This window comes from Podarcis pityusensis (genome assembly GCF_964106645.2).
Source record: "Podarcis pityusensis genome assembly, chromosome: 8".
Lineage (NCBI taxonomy): Eukaryota > Metazoa > Chordata > Lepidosauria > Squamata > Lacertidae > Podarcis > Podarcis pityusensis.
The window spans coordinates 67814596-67830444 of record NC_138033.1 but is presented as its reverse complement, the minus strand read 5'-3'; the positions used below and the strand labels follow the sequence as shown (position 1 = coordinate 67830444).

Genomic DNA, 15849 nt, shown 5'->3' with positions numbered 1-15849 from the left:
AAATGGCTCGTTCTTTTTATTCATTACAAAATGCACCCACCACTACCCTACTCTGTAAAAGTGCACGTTATCTGTATTGTTCCATTGGCTATTGCATAGTTGGAGATTGTAGAGCACGGAAAAGTTTCAGAAAAGGACAGCAAAAATAATCATGAGGATGGAGCAACTCCCTTATGATGAAAGGTTACAACATTTGGTCTTGGGTTTTCTTCTCTCTCTTTTAGTTTATATAAAAGGCAAATAAGAGAAGACATAGTTGTTATTGCTTTTGTTATCTGACTATTGGAGAGACAATGGATAGGAGTGTATAAAATCCGACATGGTGTGAAAGTAGTGGGAAAATGCATGAGGTGGGGAGTAATTCTTCATGCAGTGAAAAAACTGTGGAATCAGGGATGACCACCAACCCAGATGGCTTTAAAAAGGGAGTTAAATACATTTGTGGAGAATAAGGCTATCATTAGCAACTAGCCGATATGGGCTACATTTTGCCTGCATTGTTAGAGGCAGGCTCCCTCTAAATACCAATTGCTAGGAATCACAATTGGGGAGAGAGCCCTCTTGCCCTCTTTGCAGGCTCCTCATAATGTAACAGGCAACTGGTTGGCCACTGTGAAAACCAGCAAGCCCAGCATCATCTATGTCAGGGGTAGCAAGATCTACAAAACCTACTGCTCATTGTGTAAAGATTCCGCCAGCTCTGGACCACAATACCTTCCAAGAATGTTCCCTTCCCACCCTCTGCACCCCGATTTTGGGTGGGTGGGTGAGTCTTGCTCTTATCCATAATAATGAAAAAATAAAATAAAACAAGGAGCCAAGCTTTGCGGTAGGCATGTGCTCTCATCTCCCAGGATCCGTCCTAACAGATTTGGCCAAGCTGGTTAACGGTATTTGCGGTTTGCAAGATCCTACATGTCGAAGGGAAATGACAGACGCATTATTATCACCTCTCCGCTGCTATCTGCCCAAACCTGCCCAAACCAGGGAAGGGGGTCCTTGCAGCTGCTTGCTCAGGGAACGCAGAGAAATTAGCAGCCCCGGGCACAATTTTTTTCCCTCCCCCCCTCCTTGTCTTGCTCCCTCTTTCCAGGGTAGCAGTTTCCTTAGGATCCATTGACTGCTGCATCCCCAAACACATCTGGAGGAGAACTCTAATGAGGAGAATGGAATGCAAAAAAAAAAAAAAAAAAATCCTAACAAAAGAAAAATTAAGGGTGTGGCTTTTTAGGGGGGGGTGAGGATGGGAATGAGTAGGAAACAACAGTAATGGTTTGGATCATTTCCTTTAAGAAAGAAAGAGGACAAACCCCTCCCTGTGCTTTTCAAGTCTAGACACTTCTGTGTCAAAAGCTGATGATAAACGGGATCTTATCAGTTGGGATTCTGTTGAGACACATCCACCTAGCGGTTCCGGACACAGAGTTATTTCTCTGAAGGAATATTTCTGGGCAAGGCAAGGCTAGCCTTCAGCTCTCCAAATACTAAAAAAAAAGGGGGGGAGACATTCATTGCCTTGTCTCTGCCTTGTCTCCCTCTTTTATTTTCTACAATGTATAAGGAGAGGTGGATCTTGCTATGAGGCAGCCAGAAGAGATTTTGAGGGTCGCAGAGTGGGAGGTGGAGAGATCCGATCTGGCAACTGGGTATGGACTGCAGCTCTAGTGTGTGTGGGAGGGAGCTCAATGCCTTGCATGCAGAAGGTCCCAGGTTCAATCCCCAACATCTTCAGGTAGGGCTCAAAGAAACTTCTTCCATAGCCTTGGAGAGTTGCTACCAGTCATTGTGGACAATCCTGAGCTAGATGGAGCAATGACCAGGCAGTTTTTCTCTACAAGAGTTTCTCCCCAAATCAACTGAGAGAGACTATGATGCCCTAGCACAATAAGCAAATGTTATTAATCTATTTTTGATGGCTTAGGACATGAGATTCTAGGAAAAACAGTGAAGGGTCTACTATGACATATTGATTTGCATCCAACTGACTTCATGCAAGACACCACTTTGGGCCAGGGATGTATCCAATATATAGATATAGGCACTGCAGGAATAACAAAACGATATTCAAAAGAAATCTGTGGAATCCCCTGTCTCTCAAGAATCGGCCAAAGAGGGACACGGGTGGCGCTGTGGTCTAAACTACTGAGCCTCTTGGGCTTGCCAATCAGAAGGTTGGCGGTTTGAATCCCCACGATGGAGTGAGTTCCCATTGCTCTGTCCCAGTTTCTGCCAACCTAGCAGTTCGAAAGCATGCCAGTGCAAGTAGATAAATAGGTACCGCCGCGGCGGGAAGGTAAACGGCATTTCCGTGCACTCTGGTTTCCAACACAGTGTTCCAATGCACCAAAAGCGGATTAGTCATGCTGCCCACATGACCCAGAAAGCTGTCTGTGGACAAACGCCGGCTCCCTCGGCCTGAAGCAAGATGAACACCCCATAGTTGCCTTTAACTGGTTGTAATGCACAGATGCAGTGATGGTCATTGACTTGGAAATCTTTAAAGGGGGAATTAGACAAATTCATGAAGGATAAGACTGTCAGTAGCTACTGGCTGTGATGGCTATGTTCTGCCTGCATGTCTCAGAAGCAATTGCTGGGATACCAGTTTCTGGAGCTCACAAGTGGGGAGAATGCTGTTCCATTCAGCTCCTGCTTGTGGGCTTCCCATTGGGGCATCTGGCTGGCCACTGTGAGAAAAGGGTGCAGGACTATTCTGAACATTTCAAATTCATAATGCATTCAAAGGAGAGAGAAAAGAAAATTCCTCATATTTGAAGAATCCGAACCAAGTGCCTAATTGCATGGGACATCCATTGCATAAAAAATAGCAAAGCCATCACCTGTCCCTGTCACCCCAACATTGTGTCTTACACCTGGTTTTCATTTTACACCTAGACTAGGGTTTGGCATATTTCAGGCTAGTCAGTTCCACTCTGTTTTTAACAAGAACCCCCAAGATTTTTCCAACCAGATGCAGAATAGCTGTTGTCAGCCATGATACAATACTTAACAATGTGAGAATGATTATTGTTTATTGCGTCTCCTTCACCCTCTTCTCAGCCACAATGTCCACAGCATCAGCTGCTGCTGTTGTTTTCATTTCACTCCATATAGGACAAATACCAGGGACAGCTCCTTTGAAAAATTGCCAAATCAAAAGGCCAAACAACAAAGAACACCAGTCAGCTGTAATGATCCTGAAATGATCTGGTCTTTTCTCCTTGCAATAAAGGAATAGGGAAATGGAAACAATGAGTGCGGTTTTCTTTTTATACCTAGACCAGGGATTGACACATTTTAGGCTAGTCAGTTCTACTCTGCCTTTTGCTAGAACCCCCAACATCTCCTAACCAGATACATAATTGGTATTGTTGGACACATAATGAGCCCAGTGTTTGTTGGTGCCCCCTAGAACTGGTAGGGTGGGAGCCCAACAGTAGGCGGAGCCAGAGCCAATGACAGGCAGAGCCAACCCATTCCAATTTTGCGCCAATGCTCCTCCCTGCTAGGTTCTATAAGAGCAACACTGAGATTAAAGAGGAAGAGGAAGCTGATGGGCCATTCTGCCCCTCGAACTGAAATAAAGACAGGCCATTAGAGATCAGCTAGGAGACCCAGCCTAGTGCAGTGGTTAGAGTATTGGACTAGGAACTGGGAGACCAGGGTTCAAATTCCCACTTAGACATGAATTTTACTGGGTGGCTATGGGTCCCTCACTGCCTCTCAGCTTAACCTGCCTCACAGGGTTGTTGTGGGGAATAAATGAGGAAGAGGGGAGAACTACATAACCCACCTTGAACTCCTTAGAGAAAGGGTGGGATATAAATGCAAAAGATAAACAAAAATAAGAATAGTTGAGGTGTTTGTCCAAATGGACCAGCCTCCACAGTCTGAACATAAGAGTTTTCAGTGAAGTCACTTCATTGTTTACTTTATTTATTGGATATATAACCCACCCTTCATCTTGAAGGAGACCAGGCTGGCATCCTTTGTTTAGCAGCTGAGAGCCAGAAAGCACTTGTTGATCTGCTTCAAATCACCTAGAGATCCACCAGTCTACTTTCTGCTCAGCCTAGAGTGCAACATAGAAGAACCTCTTCCTCTGATTTCAGCCCACTAACCACTCTTTAATTGGGCCCCATCATTAGTGTTTGCAAATGACGATATAAATCACAGCCTAAGGGCCTCCTTCTCTGGAACTTGTTTTGTTATAGGGTTTCTCGCCCTGGGCAGGTTGCAACAAAGCAAGGGGAAACGTTTTTAAAGCAAAAATGGAACTGCTAACCCAAAACAGTCTTACAATATTGTAGCGACTGGGAACGTCAGACTCGAGGGCCAAATGCAGCCCTCAAGCCCTCTCTAGCCAGCCCTCAAAAAAATCTCCCAGAGCCACAGCCTTCACCAGCTCTGCTCTGCATCCTCCTTGAGCATCTTGGTCTGGCTGGAATGTGCCCTTGAAATCTGGCAATGCCTTTTGCTTACCAGGCTGATGGAGGACAGAGTGGGGCGCCTGGACGTCTGTGCAGAAACCAGACCACTGTACAATCCACCTCTATTGCTTTGATTACTTTTACCTCTGGCCCCGCCTTCCCCTGGCATGTGGCCCCTGGGAGAATAGGTGGCCCTTGAGCTGAAAAATGGTTCTTGCAATATTGCCTTGTCATAATTAGGGATATGTTATTGTCAACAGCATGGGCCCTGAGAGGGTTAATGGGATCCGGAAAAGCAGGAATAAGCTCCCCATCTGCTCCCAGTAATTTTGAAACTGACTTGCGTTGCTATACTTCCCACCCCTCTCTTTTTCTCTCTCCAAGGGGCTTAGAGGGTCTGTGTTGTCTCTCCCCGATGGCCAACATGTAGTTGGTGAAAGGACCACGGCTCAGTGGAGGAGCCTCTGTCTTGCAAGCAGGAAGCCACAGGTTCAATCCCTGCCATCTCCAGATAGGACTGGGAGAGACTCCTGTTTGAAATCCTGGAGAGCTGCTGCCAGTCAGTGTGGACAGTTCTAAGTTAGGTAGAGTAATGGCCTGACTCAGTATAAGGCAGCTCCCTGTGTTCCTATGCTTTCCATTGGGGCAAGGAGTGGGAGGGTCTAGAAGCCAAAGTTGGTGGAGCAATGTCACAAACCATTGGTTGTTTTGTCTATCCTATATCCAGAGAAGAAAGTCTGCAGTTCAAGGATGCATTTCGCCCAGACAAAAAAACAAGAACATTAAGGATGCAAAGCAGGAACAGTGACAGATATGGGCTGGGAAGAGGATGTGTGACCTAGGGAGACTGAAGAGGGATTGCCTGGGGAATCAGGAGGTGCATTACATGTGTACGTCTGTATCCAGCCTTCAAATCCCTTCTTGGCCATAAAGTTCACTGTGATTTAGGTGTGATTCTTGCATTGCAGGGGGTTCAAGTAGATGAACATGGGGGGGGGGGCGTGGTTCCTTCCAACTCTGCAATTCAATGATTCACAAGATGACCTTGGTCCAAGAACTTTCTCTCAGTGTAATCTATCTCACTGGGTTTTGGGGTGGATAATGGCCTCATTTGGTTAAATTTTTTCATTTGTTCCTAAACGATCCTTTTGTACATGATTGTAGCTACCGTAAGTGTAGAGCAGCTGCTAGGCAAAAGATCCCAATGCTGATGACCCCGGAGTCAGAGCAATTTTTTAATAGCACCTGCACACACGTTTTGGATGACCTAGAAGGTGCCCTGATTTAGTTGGGCGTCAGACTCAAGCACTTCTAAATACGGACTTCTAAAACGATGTCTGGTAATCTAAAACAAAAATAGAATTGTTTTTTGCTCCAGAGCAGTTGTTTTTTATTGCCAGCCAAATGTATGCAAATGCGATACTAGTCTATTCGTTGGTTACAGGTAAGACTTCTTTAATAAGATAATAGCTGCAATTATTACGCATGTCTGATGAAGCATGGGTGGGCAGATCAGTCTGTTCCTGTTCATTCAGAAACCCAGTATGTCCTGGTTTTCCATTAATCTGCAATTACTTAAATATGCATTTTAAACATATTTGATAGTTGAGAACTGCACCACAAAATTCAGAGAGAGAGAAACCGGAGGCACAAAATCTGGGGAATAACTATGTTCTGGTTGTGCATATTACTATAGAACAAGGGAGGTAAAAGTTGTTGTTTTTTAACCTTCAGATAACAATGCCATCCCCTGCTCTACCCACTTTTGCCTCTGCCCCCACAGACCACTGGCATTTGGGATTGACAAAAGGTATCGCTGCTCCTGTTTCTACAGAGATGGTCTCTTGCTACTCTCTCTTTGCTTACTTCCTCCCTCTAGAAGCAAAGTGCATGGCTTGACTAGTCCTTACATGGCAGGGCACGTTTTTGCTGTCAAAAACATTCCTCCCATCTCCCCGCAAAATGCAACCCGAGCACCAAAACAACACGCACCACCAAAAAGTCCCTTAAAAACACCAGCTCACATCAAAAGCTCCCAAGGAATGTTCGTCACCTGCCCAAACATGCCCTTCCAGGTAATATCCCAGGATTTAGAATGTGGTACCTAAGAGAGAAAAGGCAGGTAAAACCTCAAGTTTTGCTTTGCTTACATCTCCATAGTCACTTGGTGGAACCCCATAAGCCTACGCGGAGAGCCCTGCTGGATCAGGACAAAGGCTGGTTTAGTCCAGCATCCTCACAGTAACTAACCAGATTCCTCTGGGAAGCATGCAAGTAGGACTCTCCCTATGCCAGAAAAGCAAGGTTTCCTTCTCTGTGCAATAGTCCTTGCTGAGATGGCAAGGTGCTTTGTCGAAAGAATTTTTGAAAGTCCAGGTAAATACACTATGTCGACCAGATCACCACTATTTATGTTCTCATTGACTCTCTCAAAGAATTGTGCATTAGTCCTTGCTGAGATGGGTACCAATTCTGTAAATTAATTTTTTAAAAAGCAACTCAATTTGAAACAATGTTATTTTGACTTTTCACTTTAGATGTGAAATAGTCTAGAGTCAGCACTGCCTTTGGGGGTTATTGCCTTCACTTCACTTGGATGTGAATTACAACTAAGACATACACACCCCAACAATGACTTGGGGGTGGGAATCTTACATTCCTTTCAGACATGGAATCCTAACAATTATCTTCCTCTTTTTTATATATACCGTAAATGCTATTCTGTCACCACCATGGTGGGTTCCAACTAGCCACAGGTAACAGGAACGCAAGGAGTGAGAAGAAGGGGGGGGGAGATACCCCACAAGCCAGGAAATCATTAATTTGAACCAGGCTAGCCAACATAAATATCATACTTTCTTTGTGCAAAATTATGTTGTACATGTTTTGCCTCTCATGGTGGCCCACAAATTGCTGCTGCAGATTGAACATGATAAGAGAAGCATTTAGGAAACTGGATTTTTATGATGTTTTATGGTATCGTTTAAGAAGGCTGACGCAATTAAATCTTTTTTTTAAAAAAATGGAATGATGGGTATTTTATCATTGCAGCATCATGTACATTAAACAATTGTTAACTGCCCAGAATTTGCAAATAAGGAAGAAGGGATATACAGCTTGGACACCAACAACAGATAACAGAGCACTGCCACAAAACGTTGCAGTGTGAAGTGCTTCTGTCCAGGGTTCCAACCAACCCACCAGCCAGTTGCTCTTACACTCAAATGTGTTAGCAAGCCAGGATGTAGCCCAACATAAACATATGAGCATAAAGAGAATTATACATTATACATAACCGCCCTGAGATCTACAGATAAAGGACGGCGTAATCAATCAATCAATCAATCAATCAATTAATCAATGCCTTATGCTGTAATCTGCATACTTCTAGACCTGGGGTATGAAAGTGTTTGTTTTTTTAATGCAAGGGCTGCATTCCTTTCAAGAGACGCATCCCAGTGACAGATGGGGCAGAAGACAAAGTGGGTGGTTCTCCCACCCCTCCTAATTTAATCCCCACAATAACCCTGCGAGGTAGGTTGGTTTGAGAGGCAGTGTCTGGCCCATGGTTACCCAGTGAGCTTCATGGCCAGGTGGGATTTTGAACCCTGGTTTCTCCCAGGCGCCAGTCTGCTACTCTAACCAGTGCATGGCCTTATTATACCAATTTGTCAAAAAGGCTCCTTCTGTATATTTCCTCCATCCATACTGACTTCAACTAAAGTCTCAAACTCTGGCCCTGCCTGTGAAACTGCCTGAATGTCTCCACTGACCCATTTATGTGAAAAAGGACCATTCCTTGGGTTCCAACCTCTCCCCAGTTTCCCTGCCAGCTTCACTGTCCATTTGTGAGGAGTCCAATAATCCCTCCGGGGTTCCCCTTTAAGGAAGGGTTGGGGATTATGGGGGGGGGTTTCCCCCTTCCCTGGCCAGGTGTTAAACACATGGATGACTCCTGTCAAAGGATCCCTTTCATGGCCGACATTCCCAGGCACGTCCCCAGCATGTCTGGGAAACAAAAAAGTTCTGGGACAGCGGAGGTGCTTTACGCTAAGCCGCTCAGTACAAATTATCTCGTTATGCCATGTTATGACATGGAGAAGAAACCTTTCCTTGAGCAGCAGCAGCAGCAGCTCAGAGCCTGGGGGGGGGGGGGGGAGCTGCCACAACCCCACACAGACAAGCCTCCTCTGATAACCCCGTCAAGTCCCAACAGCTCCTGTGAGGCCTCCAGAGATTCTTCGAAAACAACAATCCCCTATTGGCGGCACGTGCAAAGCGTTGCCGCGTTCGGAGGGAACCTGGATGGGCCACTGGCTGTTGAAGGTGCTTTGGGGTTGATTTATGTGGCTGGTTATTCCTATTGTTTTGCTCGGTGGAGCACAGAAAGGGAACCTCATGTCTCTTGTACATAGAGAGGGAGTGCATTGACAGGCATCGATGGGTGCAAGTGGCCCTCCCAAGTGGAGACTTAACAAGCAGCTAGGAAGGGTCATGCCCACTGTGCATGTTGGGTAGGGGGGCAGGGATGGCCCACCCAAGAGTCAAGGTGAGGTGACAGGATCTGTAGGGGCAGGAGATCCAGCCTCCAAGGAATGCATCGCCCGCTGCTACTGCTTCTGCTTCTGAGGAAGCGACAGCTGCAACATGCTCCTTGGAGACCAGATCTGTGACTTCCTTGGCAGGGACCCCCCCCCCCATGTTGTCTCTACAATGGCTACTTGGTGACTAGGAGGCACTGTCAGTCTCCTCCCACCTGTAGGGAGGAAATGGTGGGGGCTGCCCTCTGGAGTCCTCTGGACTCTGCACTCACCTGGTGTAATTAAAAGTGCCCCCCTCCACTGCAACAGCCTTTGGTTCCCACTTCAGCCACCGAGTATGGTTGATTTGATTCCCCTCCCCTTGATCCAGATGTAGATTTTTACTCTATCATCTATATCTATCTATCTATCTATCTATCTATCTATCTATCTATCTATCTATCATCTATCTATCTATCATCTATCTATCTATCTATCTATCTATCTATCTATCTATCTATCTATCTATCGATATCTATTTCTCTCCCCCCCCCCATTGTTCCCAATGTAGATCTTAATTTTTCAACCTTTTCCCCGATGCAGATCTTTATTCCACCACAACCCTTGTTCCTGGTGTAGCTCTTCATTCACCCCATTCTTCCCTGGCTGGGAGGCATTTTGTGGTTCGCCTCAGGTGCCAAAATGTATTGGGCTAACCCTGTGGGGAAGGAATAACCAGCAAAATCCTGTGACAGCCCCCACCTCCCTCGCACACTGAAAGAACAATCACCTTATCTCAGCATGTTCAGTAAATACAAGGGATGTAGAGGCCATCAGAAACTGCCCCTCAAACAGGGGTGCCAACTTGAATAAAATACGGGGGGGGGGCAGGTAAGCCTCACCCCACATAATTGATCACATGAAACATCAGATGCACACCATTTTATGACAATACCCATCAACTTTGGGGGGGCAGCCCCCTCAATTATTTTATTGGGTAGGCAGAAGGGACCTCGACCCCTTGGAGTTCACTCCTATGTCCTCAAATGACTCCACCTTGAACTCCATACAGAATGCTTTTTCTTTGGCACAAAAGGAGTGGGGGGGTAGAATTATTAGTTTTCATGATAGCAGTTATTCAAAATTTACTGCTCTTGTGCAACTTTTGGACTGATGGGCTTGGAATGTGACAAAATTAATCAGGCAACAAAGCAGGCGAACTGTATAAATTAGGAGGAGTGTCAGTATAAGTTGGGCTTTCTCTTACATTTTTTTCCAAAATCTGAAGTCTGTCTGTGACAGTGGCTTGAACTTTGTGAAGCCCAGAAGATTAACTATTGTACCCCTTAAGCATTGCATTTCAAAGCTGGAGTCTTTCCGCTAGGAAAATGGCATTTGCACTTCCGCTGTGTATTCTGTTGGGTGGCTGTGCTGAGGGTTTAAAAACTATGGACTAGAAGCTTGAAGTTGACAAAGCATGCAGATGCACAATGGGATGAGGAGGAAAGGGAAGGGCGTGGAGTGGAGGAAGAAAGTATTCTGCATCATGGGGATCCCCCTTCAACTGAGTCAGACCATTGCTCCATCCAGCTCAGTATTGCCAACACTGACTTGCAGTGGCTCTCCAGGGTTTCAGGCAGGGGTCTTTCCCAGCCCTACCTGAAGATGCCAGGGACTGAACCTGGGGGCTTCTACATGCAAAGCATGTGCTCTACAACTGACCCATGCCTCTTTCCAGATCAATGCAGAGGGGAGATTCGGTTCTATACTAATATCCCACCAGATGTCCAAACATTAACAAGGAGGGTTGCCACTTTTTTTGTGCCCTAGAGGCTCTAATAGCAATGTGGCAGGGGTAAGTGATGGGCTGTGCAATCACTTGCTAAATTATCAGTGTCAGGTTGCCATTGTCTTTACCTGTTCAAAGCTCTTTTTCTTTTTTTGGAGCTGGGTATTCTAGATTTTTCAACAGTGAGGTCTTGTTATTCTCGGCTTCCACCTCAAGCCAACTTGTCCCAGCAGATCCATGCAAGGAGCAAACTCAGTGTGAATTTTTGGGATCTCTGAGCAAAGGTGCTTGCTCTGGCATGTTGGAGAAACCCCTCCCATTCTCAGTCCTTGCCATGAAAGAGAGAGAGAGAGAGAGGCCAACCAAATAATCAGGATACCACTGGTGGGTGCAGAGGGGTGTGCCTAATAGAGGCTGGTCCACAATGGGTGGCAAAGTGGGCCTGTGGTCTTTGCTAGGGATGTTTGCATTCAAACAAGAAGCTACCGAATTTGCACTTCTTGGACCACTACATGAACCGAAATGCAGCTGTCATTCAGAATTTGCATTTTGCAAGGCTGTTCTCCTGCCAATGTTTGCAACAGCAACAAAAAAATGCATATATGGGGGAAATGTGCATTAAAAATGAACATGTTAGAGAAAAATGACATACACAAATGGGAAAATTGCTAGCAGAAGTGTGTACCTGAGTCAAAAGCATTAATTACAGTAGGTCTACTGGGAGCAGGATTTAACTGGATACAACCATGTGCATTTGCACTTTGTCTCATGTCATCTGGTGGTACCTGCTCAGATAGCTTTCTCTGTAGACAGAGAGACAGGTAGATAATTAGCATGAGCTGTGCCTGGTGGTGATGTATCTATTGACTGAACTCGACATAGGTCAGCTTCTCGCTCCTGATCATACACCTGCATGTGGCTATTGAAAACAAAAAGGAGTTCAGCAAGTAGAATTTCATATAATTTATTATTTCAAATTTTAATTAGTTATACTTAGTTATACCGCGTTGTTTATACAAAAGTTCAAAGTATCTTACATTTAAAACTAACTAACTACCCATCAAACTATGGAAATGGTTTAAGCTGACTTGGGCAGCATACACACTATGCAACACAAAAATGAAGTTTTTCTCAATTTTGAGTCATTCAAGCTCATCTTCAACATGCTGCTGAGTCTAGATCCTGCTGCCCACAAGGGTTGGTGCAGTTACTTGATATACATCTGAAAACCCTCCCCTTGATTAGCTTAGCCATGCCTTTTCCTCTTTGCACCTGCCTGAGGTGAATGAAGGAGGAAGTGGCGATTGTGATCTTGGTATATGCCCACACCTGCACAGTGTCATCGGACGGGTGTGGATGCATCTTCCCTCCACTGCCAGCCCTGCCTACACCTGTATTCTAATGGACATGCTGTGGAGTAACGCAAGATCAATCTGCAACGAGCTTTTATTTTCAGTATGAAACCGATTCCTCAAGAAACATTTGCCCATCCAAGGCAAAAGAAAAAAGGAAGAAAGAAGACGTACTAAATCTAGATTGTGCGTGGACAATGTCAATGAAACAAGTACTCAGTCTCCACTGATTCCAGAATAAAATGGCATGTGTATGCAGCATTTGAGAACTTGTCAATCAAATTCTCCCTGTCAAGCATAACCTATTAGCTGATTAGGATCAAGTGGAACTATAACTGGATGGGTGGATCAAAAGAACAGTAGATTGAACTGCTTTGTATCAGAGATCTGCAATTCCTTTTCTTCTATTTCATTATCACTTTTGGGTTTGTTTTTTTAGGATCCTGATTTGTTCCATTATAACTTAACTAACTTAACTTAACTTAACTTAACTTAACTTAACTTAACTTAACTTAACTTAGTATTAGATTTACATTCCCAACTTTCTTCTAAGGTGCTTAAGGTAGCCTATAGTGTTTTCCTATTCCTCCCCATCTTAATCCTCACAACAAGCCTGGGAGGTAGGTTAGGCTGAGAGGTTGTGACCAGTCCAAGGTTGCTCAACAAGTGGAGGATTTGAATCCAGGTCTCCCAGATCCTAGCTTAGCCCTCTAACCACTACACCATACTGGTATTAATTTGGTTCTTTGTTTATTTGTATTTCATATTCATTTCGTCAATCATTTCCTCTTTTGTTCTTTTTAAAACAGTTTTTTAAATAAAAAAATAGTTTTATTTTGGAGTCCAGCAGCAAAGCTGGATTCTGGAGCCATTCCAAGAGACTCCCCCCCCCTTTCAGACCACCCCCCAAATTCAGCATTTCTGAAGGGGGGAAATGGTGGGCCCCCACTAGTAGTTGTCATTTCCCCTCTAAAAGAACTATGCAACATCCAGGGCATTCTGGGAGGCAATAAAGGCTGACCACTAGATACAGGACTCAGCTACATTTGTAAAGATAAAGCGCTTTATATGTGTTATAACACTATGACACCAACAGAACTTCCCTGTATGAAGTTTGCAATGTGTTTAACTGAATTGCTTCTTTGATGTATCTAGATCCAGCCACAATTACAGATGTCAGCTCTATAACTACAAGCACCAAAACAGACCAGTGCTTCCCTTATGCGTCTGATAGGAGAACAAATGGGCATAAGCTGCAGTTCCACATCTGACTCAATAATTCATTCCTCTCTGCATTAATTTCAGAATATATCTGAAAACTGTACTGAGAGGTACACATTCAGCCAAATTTTCCATTTGTTCTGAAATGAATTTTGTAAAGGGCTATAACTCAGTGGTAGATAACTCATCTGCTTTGCACGCAAGAGGTCTCAGGTTCATTCACTGCCGTCCCAGGTAGGGCTAGAAAAAACCTCTACCAGAAGTCCTGGAGAGTTGCTGTTGGCCCATGTAGACAGTACTGAGTTAGACAGACCCATGGTATAGCTTGGAAGCTTCCTATACAATCGTAGCTTGGAAGTTGAACAGAATCCATTCCAGACGTCCGTTCGACTTCTGAAATGTTCGACATCCAAAGCGCGGCTCCTGCAGCCAATCAGAAGCTGTGGAAGCTCCATCAGACGTTCAGCTTCCCAAAGAACATTTGAAAACTGGAACACTCACTTCCGGTTTTCGATCGTTCGGGAGCCAGAACGTTTGACTCCCAAGATGTTTGGGAGCCGAGGTACGACTGTATTTCTTTGAATGCATATTCCTACTTATGAATGCACACACCTGATTTAGGCATGCTACATAGAATCATAGAATTGTGGAGCTGGAAGGGATGCTGAGGATCATCTAGTCCAACCCCCTGCATGACAGGAATATGGAGCTGTCCCATACGGGGATCAAACCTGCCACCTTGGCATGATCAGCACCACACTCTAACCAACTGAGCTATCCAATGCCTGTCGAAAACCCACAAGCAGGACCCTGGCACAAGAGTGCTCTTCCCTCCTATGGTTTTAAGCAACTGGTATTCAGAAGCATTATGGCCTCTGACCATGGAGGAAGGCTACTGTTGCTAGTAGCCATTGATAGCATTATTCTCTATGAATTTGCCCAATCCTTTTTTAAAGTGGTCCAAGAGGGTGGCCATTGCTGCCTCCTGAAGGAGTAAGTTCCATAGTACTTTCTTTTTACCTGTTCTGAATCTTCCAGCCTTCAGCTTCATTGGATGTCCACAAGTTTTAATGTTGGCGAAACCTTTTCTGAACCCTTTCTAATGCTACAATATCCCCTTTGGAGGTGAGGTGATCAGTATTCCAAAAGTGGTTGCACCATAGGTTTGTAGAATGACATCATAATTGATTCTGCCACTTGGCAAATGCAAAGGTCAGTGCTGGTTAGGAGGGGAACAGGTTTTCCAAATCCATCTTCCAGGCGGATGGGTTGTCCCCTCTTGGTGGCCGTCCATGGAGAACGAATGAGAAGTTCTAGCACACCCCCATTCACATTTGCACCTTGCTCCTCTTTCCAGTATTCCCCGTTGCTCAAGAAGCTCTACTGTCAGATTGCTAAGACGTGCCCCATCCAGATCAAAGTGTCAACGCCTCCTCCTCCAGGGACTGTCATCCGAGCAATGCCAGTCTACAAGAAGGCGGAGCATGTGACAGAAGTGGTGAAGCGGTGTCCAAACCATGAGCTCGGGCGCGACTTCAATGATGGTGAGATCAGGTTCAACAGGAAGTGTGTGTTGTTGGTTCTCAAGAAGTTCTGGAATGCATTGGGTTGTCACGAGCTATGATTTATTCAGTACAGACCCACTGAAATCAGTGGAACTTAGTTATCCATAGGACTATAAAACTCTAGAGTTGAAAGGGACCCAACAGGCCATCTGGTCAATCTTTATGTCTATTCATTTCAATGTGTCCACTTTGAGCAGAGCTCACACTGGATATGAACCTCTGCCCCCTTATAATGGGTTGTCCATTGCGATTGGTTCGGCAGAAGGCAGTGAGAGCAACACTAGACGGCACCAGAGCCAATGAGAGGCAAAGTTCATCCCTGACAAGACAGCAGGCACATCAGGGCAGACTGAGGTTAGTAAGGTGCATTGCTTCCCCCCAGTCAGAAGGACAATCTTGTTGGCTTACATTATGATGGGTCTTGGCCTCACAGGAATTTCTGCTGTTGATGTTGACATTCCGTTGAGTAGCATTTCTTGCTTCTCCATCCAAAAAGGCAACTAAAGGAGCAAATACTTGCAGTTAAGCCTGCTTTTTGTCTTCACAGGTCTCTCTGCTCCTGCAAGCCACTTAATCCGCGTGGAAGGCAACAACCTATCTCAGTACGTGGACGACCCTGTAACTGGGAGGCAGAGCGTGATGGTTCCTTATGAACCTCCCCAGGTAATCTGACTTGCTAATGGGAAAAAAGCAATGTTCGAAGCAATAGGCATAATTTCTCTCTCTCTCTTTTGCGGGTGTTGGGTTGCTAGACCTCTTGAGGTTCAGAGCCAGAGGGAGGAGCCTGGGAATCCACAATGTTGATTGGAGAACAGGGTGGAGCTTTCAGGAAAAGCATGCTTCTCATGTAGAGGCAGCTCCTGGCAGACTGAAGTTTTAAATTCACTATTCTCACCACTGTATGGTAACAGCCAGAGGTTTCACATACACACAAGTCCTGCATTCATCTCTCCATCCAGGCAAACAAAAAGC

At 45.1% G+C, this 15849-nt stretch overlaps 1 protein-coding gene across 2 annotated transcripts in view; it reads left to right on the top strand.

The window, feature by feature from the left end:
- Nucleotides 1-15849, top strand: part of TP73 (tumor protein p73) — a 70641-nt gene that overhangs the window by 38085 nt on the left and 16707 nt on the right. For both annotated transcript variants that reach the window (XM_081016129.1, XM_081016128.1), the window contains exons 3-4: nt 14670-14856; nt 15425-15540. In XM_081016129.1, the coding sequence (XP_080872255.1) occupies nt 14670-14856; nt 15425-15540 (303 nt within the window). The remainder of the gene's footprint in view (nt 1-14669; nt 14857-15424; nt 15541-15849) is intronic.